The sequence below is a fragment of the Rutidosis leptorrhynchoides genome, chromosome 8, assembly GCF_046630445.1.
Source record: "Rutidosis leptorrhynchoides isolate AG116_Rl617_1_P2 chromosome 8, CSIRO_AGI_Rlap_v1, whole genome shotgun sequence".
Taxonomy (NCBI): domain Eukaryota; kingdom Viridiplantae; phylum Streptophyta; class Magnoliopsida; order Asterales; family Asteraceae; genus Rutidosis; species Rutidosis leptorrhynchoides.
Genome location: NC_092340.1, coordinates 14,899,598 through 14,907,353, shown reverse-complemented (window position 1 = coordinate 14,907,353; position 7,756 = coordinate 14,899,598). Strand labels below are relative to the sequence as shown.

The following is a 7,756-nucleotide window of genomic DNA, read 5'->3' as shown; positions in this document are numbered from 1 at the left end:
TGTAATCACTAGAACATAGTTTAGTTAATTCTAAACTTATTCGCAAACAAAAGTTAATCCTTCTAACTTGACTTTTAAAATCAACTAAACACATGTTATATATCTATATGATATGCTAACTTAATGATTTAAAACCTGGAAACACGAAAAATACCGTAAAACCGGATTTACGCCGTCGTAGTAACACCGCGGGCTGTTTTGGGTTAGTTAATTAAAAACTATGATAAACTTTGATTTAAAAGTTGTTATTCTGAGAAAATGATTTTTATTATGAACATGAAACTATATCCAAAAATTATGGTTAAACTCAAAGTGGAAGTATGTTTTCTAAAATGGTCATCTAGACGTCGTTCTTTCGACTGAAATGACTACCTTTACAAAAACGACTTGTAACTTATTTTTCCGACTATAAACCTATACTTTTTCTGTTTAGATTCATAAAATAGAGTTCAATATGAAACCATAGCAATTTGATTCACTCAAAACGGATTTAAAATGAAGAAGTTATGGGTAAAACAAGATTGGATAATTTTTCTCATTTTAGCTACGTGAAAATTGGTAACAAATCTATTCCAACCATAACTTAATCAACTTGTATTGTATATTATGTAATCTTGAGATACCATAGATACGTATACAATGTTTCGACCTATCATGTCGACACATCTATATATATTTCGGAACAACCATAGACACTCTATATGTGAATGTTGGAGTTAGCTATACAGGGTTGAGGTTGATTCCAAAATATATATAGTTTGAGTTGTGATCAATACTGAGATACGTATACACTGGGTCGTGGATTGATTCAAGATAATATTTATCGATTTATTTCTGTACATCTAACTGTGGACAACTAGTTGTAGGTTACTAACGAGGACAGCTGACTTAATAAACTTAAAACATCAAAATATATTAAAAGTGTTGTAAATATATTTTGAACATACTTTGATATATATGTATATATTGTTATAGGTTCGTGAATCAACCAGTGGCCAAGTCTTACTTCCCGACGAAGTAAAAATCTGTGAAAGTGAGTTATAGTCCCACTTTTAAAATCTAATATTTTTGGGATGAGAATACATGCAGGTTTTATAAATGATTTACAAAATAGACACAAGTACGTGAAACTACATTCTATGGTTGAATTATCGAAATCGAATATGCCCCTTTTTATTAAGTCTGGTAATCTAAGAATTAGGGAACAGACACCCTAATTGACGCGAATCCTAAAGATAGATCTATTGGGCCTAACAAACCCCATCCAAAGTACCGGATGCTTTAGTACTTCGAAATTTATATCATATCCGAAGGGTGTCCCGGAATGATGGGGATATTCTTATATATGCATCTTGTTAATGTCGGTTACCAGGTGTTCACCATATGAATGATTTTTATCTCTATGTATGGGATGTATATTGAAATATGAAATCTTGTGGTCTATTGTTACGATTTGATATATATAGGTTAAACCTATAACTCACCAACATTTTTGTTGACGTTTAAAGCATGTTTATTCTCAGGTGAATATTAAGAGCTTCCGCTGTTGCATACTAAAATAAGGACAAGATTTGGAGTCCATGTTTGTATGATACTGTGTAAAAACTGCATTCAAGAAACTGATTTCGATGTAACATATTTGTATTGTAAACCATTATGTAATGGTCGTGTGTAAACAGGATATTTTAGATTATCATTATTTGATAATCTACGTAAAGCTTTTTAAACCTTTATTTATGAAATAAAGGTTATGGTTTGTTTTAAAAATGAATGCAGTCTTTGAAAAACGTCTCATATAGAGGTCAAAACCTCGCAACGAAATCAATTAATATGGAACGTTTTTAATCAATAAGAACGGGACATTTCAGACCTGACCTAGCTTGTTAGACATGTATTGACCAACATATGTTCTCTAGGTTGAGATCTACAGTTATTTTGCATTCCGAGTTTCGATCACATTTCGATGAATGACCTTATGTGCTGCTAAGGTGAGTTTCATTTGCTCCCTTTTTAAATGCTTTTGCAATCTATATTTTTGGGCTGAGAATACATGCACTTTATTTTAAACGCAATGGATACAAGTACATACTTAATTCTACACTGAGTTTGAACCGAAAATCCCTTAGCTTTGGTAACTAGTAACTGCTGGTTATAAGAACTGGTGGGTGCGAGTAGTTATATATGGATCCATAGGGCTTGACATCCCCGTCTGTTCCATGTATATAAACCCTAGCCTGAACTATAAAACAGACGTATGCTATTTGAGTTTAGTACACGTTGGTTTGTGTGTATTGTACATGTTGGTTGCATGTATGTTAAAACATGGGTACTTATTATATACACGTTAAAGTTTAGTTATCAAGGTGCTCAATCTTGTAGAATATTTTGATAAACGTTTCTAGATGAAACAACTGAAATCTTGTGATCCACCTTTATATACAGATTATACGAAACATTAAAACTATGAACTCACCAACCTTTGTGTTGACACTTGTTAGCATGTTTATTCTCAAGTTCCCTACAAGTCTTCCGCTTTTTGCTTATATGTTATACAAGATATGTGTATGGAGTCATACATGCTTTATTCGAGAAAACGTTGCATTCACAAATCATCACCATCTATCTTATTTTGACTACATTGTCAACAGAAGTATTATTGTAAACTATTATATTACGGTGATTGTCTATATGTAGAAATCATCAGATGTCGAAAACCTTTGATTTAAATATTCATTTATGGTGTGTCTTTTCAAAAGAATGCAATGTTTACAAAACGTATCATATAGAGGTCAAATACCTCGCAATGAAATCGATGAATGACGTGTTCGTCCAAGTGGATTTGGAGCAATCGTCACAGCCCATGCCCTTGGATTGGGCCGAGTTTCCTTCTGGACAACAGTTAGAGGCGGGTTATAAAACTGCGGGAGATTAACGCGTGAGTAATTTCGTCCCCCGGATGATTCCGAACTACTATTAAATAAAACATAAACATAAAACATTCTTAACGAGTTATTTGACTTCAAGACATCAGTTATTTCACTCGTTTTACTTGACACCTATTTCCCACCTCTCCAAATATTTCACACTTCACATAAAAGTCCAACTTTCATCTGATTTTGTTTCACTTTACAAAATAAAATAAAAATCCCCAAATAATATAACACTTTAATTTAGAAAGTGAAATATTATATCCACATAAATTTTACAAAAACCCATTCTATATCATATGCAAGTATCCACTTAATATGTTTAATTGTACGATTAATCATATTCATATACTCATATTCATTTAATTTCAGCTTGTCGATTCATATCTATATTAGTTGTTTAAGTTGATTAATGGATTCTTATTGAATTGAATATTAAGAAAATGTTAAAATATTACTCATTCCGTTTTACTTCTATTGTCCATTAATTTTTTTTTTTTTTTAAGTTTTTCCAAATTAATTGTCCACTTTCATTAATTGATAAAAATAATGTGATAAATTTTTCTTGTGTCTCTACTTTATACATATAAGACAAAAAAATAGATAAATAATAAGGAGTAAGACTGAAATAATAACAAAAAGTAGTACATTTGAAAATTACTTTTCCTTAAACTCATTGTTATTTATCTGGACATAATAGATTTAGAACGAAATAAAGTACATAATATGAAATGAAACACAATAAGTATTGTAATAAAAAAATAAATACTACATGACATAAGAAAATTCAGTCACAAAAACATGTAATCATTGCGGTCTTAAGCATAAGTTATTACACTTACGATAAAACATAAATTTTGATAATTGTGAATGTGTAATTGATATCCCTATGCTTATTTGATTAACTTAGGCATGTTTTGATTTTAACTTCACGATATGGTTGGAAACGATACGTAATACAAATCACTTCGATAAAATATATTTGTAAAAAGTTTATGATATCAGCCGATCTTTTTGATTTACCATTTAATAAAAAGTAACATTTTTTTTTTTTGAAAGGCAAGCTTGCATCAGTCCGGACCGAAGCCTAGTCATCATTTGCACACACACACACGCGCGCTTTCGGGCAGGAAACCCGAACTACACTCTGAGGATCCGACCCTTAAACCATCCCGAGGGGCAGGCGGGCCGGACCTTAGTCCCGGAGCGGGTCGGTAAAACCTTCCCTTTGGGCCACCTTCAAGGAATATATTTCAATTCCTAGAGCGGGTGACGAGGTTCGAACCCGAGACCTCTAGCCCTGCGAGTACACAAGTGTAATCGCGGTACCGCTGGACCGAAGATCCGTTGGTATAAAAAGTAACATTTAATTCATCTAAGGATAATGATTTTATTAATAATAATTTGGTTCACTGTCAATCATTATCATTATTACAATATGACTACCTAACCCGGCATTGGTATAAAAAAAGATAATCAAATACTACGTACTAACAAATTATACAATTTGGAAAAGTCTGTAGATATGAAATTATGTTGATAACGATGCAAATGGTAAACATGAATAGTACAATTTGGCCGGCTAGCAAAAAAAGTATCTATAAGAACACCCAAATATATAACAAATTTATCTCACGAGTGATGGCAAAAACTGAACACAAGCCACACTTTGTGTTCATTCATGGTATAGGAGGTGGCAGTTGGTGTTGGTACAAGGTGAAATGCCTTATGTACAACTTCGGCTACACCGCAACTTGTATAGACCTCAAAGGTGCTGGTATCGATCCATCCGATCCAAACAAGATTCTCTCGTTTGATGATTACAACAAGCCTCTTATCGACTTCTTGGAATCATTGCCTAACGACGAACAGGTTTTGTTATTATTGTAAATAAATGTATAATTTATATTAATTATATTTATAAGTGTACAAATGTTAAGTTGTTGAAATGATCATAATATACTATTAATGTAATTGCAGGTGATTTTGGTAGGTCATAGTGCCGGAGGGCTAAGTGTAACGGATGCAACTCGTAAGTTTCCGAATAAGATAAGCCTCGCGGTTTATGTTGCTGCAACGATGCTAAAAGAGGGAGTTGTGACCGAGCAAGATATCAAAGATGTACGTTAATTATATGTCTTTGTATTTTTGTATATTTTTTGTTTTGATATAAATGGACCACTAAAGATAGTCTAGTTGATCATTGACCATTATAGTCACATGATAAAATGAATAGGTAGCGTACATATGAAAAAATTACTCACTTTCCTCAAGTAGCCTGAACAATGAAACAATCTTATATGTTTACCGTATAAGAATGGACCACATCGATGTTTATGAGAGCAAACAAATTTCTTGTTTATGTAAATTGGTAACTTACCCAAACATGTGATGATATATATTCACTGTATTGCACAGTTTTTATTCTAGAATTTATTTGAAGGTATTATTAAATTCAAAGGTTTTATTGAAAGATAGTATTAAATTATTGTGAATTTATTAAAAGTGAACTTGAAAATATCACTAAAAAAAACAAACAGACTGAACACTAAAAAGATTATGTTTCTTTTCGATTTTTTTTCTTTTTTTTTTTCAAACAAAAACTGAACAGAGTGTTAATTACCATGATTAAGAATAAATATACCATGATTAAGAATAAATATAGTTGGACATTGGCTTCATGGAGCCAAAAAAAAAAAATTAAAGTTATCAAGAAAGTCAGCCCAAAGTAATACAAGTGAGGAAAGTCAAATTATCACACGAGTGGTAATTATTCCAAGTCAAAAGTTATTATTATTTTTTTATTGATCTTGCATAATGTTTAAAGTTTTAAGCATTAAACAAACATGATGGTGTTCATGCGCTTAAGCATAATTATTTGTTTCTTGTAAATTTGTAGGGTGTCCCTGATTTATCAGAATTTGGTGATGTTTATGATTTGGAATTTGGGCTGGGCTCCGATCAACCGCCTACGTCTGCAATAATTAAAAAAGAATTTCAACATAACCTTCTATATCATATGAGCCCTCCTGAAGTAAGTACAGAAGATTCTAGCTTGTATTTAATAGGCCTTTATGATTTTTATTTTTGGATTTTCTTACAATAATTTGTTATGCGTTAAATACTATTGTACATACTAGTTACATATTGACTAAAAGTAGCAGTTATTGGACTATACAAGAATTTTAAACACGTTAATAACAACCTATCATTAAAATATTTATTTTTTTAGAAAGTCAATCGGCCTTACAATTTATCTCGTAGGACCACACATATATACTATTAGAGGTATATATGTATTTGTCAATTGTTTATAGAGTAGAGAATGAAACTTTAATAATAATTATATACTAAGCCTAATTGTTAAACTATATATACTAATTATATACTCCGTATCAAATTTAATAGCTAAACTATACTAATTATATACAAATATTTGTACCTATATACATTTTATGTTATTGAGTGAGTATTTTGGGCTTTATACATATTAGGATGAGAATATATTTTGTTCTTCACATGACATGTTGTGGATATTTAGGATTCTTCATTAGCAGCAATGTTACTAAGACCAGGACCTGTTTATGCATTACAACATACTCGATTCAAAGAAGGGAACGAAGGTGTGGAAAAGGTGCCACATATATACATCAAAACGATGTACGATAGAGTCATGAAACCCGAACAACAAGACAATATGATAGTGAGATGGCCACCTTCAAATGTATACGTTCTCGAAAGTGATCATAGCCCAAATTTCTCTAGTCCTTTCGTCTTGTGTGGTATATTAGTCAAGGCTTCGCAATCCATCAGTCGAACGTGTACCTAGAAAATTGTATTTGGCTACGGTTTGACTCCTCCTTATCGCATGTGGTTGCTCAATAGTTGATATGTTATATACGCAAATATCCGTTCAATTGTAATATCTTAGTTAACGTGGAGCTTGGAATAATATTATTGAATAAGCTAGACTTGTCTAGCTATGTCCTACTTTGTTTACCTGTTATGTTAAAAAAAAGGTAGAAATCTATATTATTGGCTAAGCAAGAATGTTGATTGTGTAAGTTATTTAATCTGAAAGTGTCACTGTGTGTAGATGAAAAGTCGACAATGTATATAAAGTCAATGCTCTTTGGTACTCTATAAAAGTATCAGTATTCATAAATGAAAAGTCAATAATCAATAATCAATATGCCTTTAAAAAAAAAAATTTAATCAATAATCAATATGTATATAATAAGTCAATGGTCTAATTGGTACGCATTAGGTTTCAATTTTTTTTTTTTTCACATTTATCTTGTCACATAAGGGAAAAGAATTTCAGATTACAGTAACGAAGAGATGCAATCTTGTGTTCGTGCTTGTTCTTCAAGTATATGTAGGATAAATATTTTAGTCTGGAATTCTCTAACATCTGGCCTATTAGCTCAGCTGGTTAGAGCGTCGTGCTAATAACGCGAAGGTCGCAGGTTCGAGACCTGCATGGGCCATTTTTTATTTTTATTTTTACGTTTTCTGGGGCGCTTGGACCTTGGAGCCAATGGTGGTTGTGGGGACATGGGCTTGGGCATCTCACACCTTATTGATTTTTCTACAATTTTTTCCTTGTTACTTATTTTAATTAGATTGGATTGGATAAGATTAAATGCCATTAGTATTAGACTCATTCTAATTCTAAGAGCATTTCTAATGGTTAGTTAATTCAATGTCAATTCATTGTTAATCCATTGGCACCATTAGGAATGCTTAGCCAATCCATTGCCAATCCATTTGTCTTCCATTTAGTGAATCTTAAGCATTTTGCATCACATATGAAGTTGTTGTAAACA

At 31.9% G+C, this 7,756-nt stretch overlaps 1 protein-coding gene and 1 non-coding gene across 2 annotated transcripts; both read left to right on the top strand.

Moving 5' to 3' along the window:
- Window positions 1-4,533: 4,533 nt before the first annotated feature.
- On the top strand, window positions 4,534-7,009 carry LOC139862977 (methylesterase 17). The gene is made up of 4 exons (XM_071851613.1): window positions 4,534-4,799; window positions 4,908-5,048; window positions 5,827-5,961; window positions 6,469-7,009. The coding sequence occupies exons 1-4, from the start codon at window positions 4,569-4,571 to the stop codon at window positions 6,754-6,756; spliced, it is 795 nt and encodes a 264-aa protein (XP_071707714.1). The 5' UTR covers window positions 4,534-4,568; the 3' UTR covers window positions 6,757-7,009.
- Window positions 7,010-7,343: 334 nt separating this feature from the next.
- Window positions 7,344-7,417, top strand: TRNAI-AAU (transfer RNA isoleucine (anticodon AAU)). The gene has a single exon. It is a non-coding gene; the product is annotated as a tRNA-Ile (tRNA).
- The last annotated feature ends 339 nt before the right edge of the window (window positions 7,418-7,756 follow it).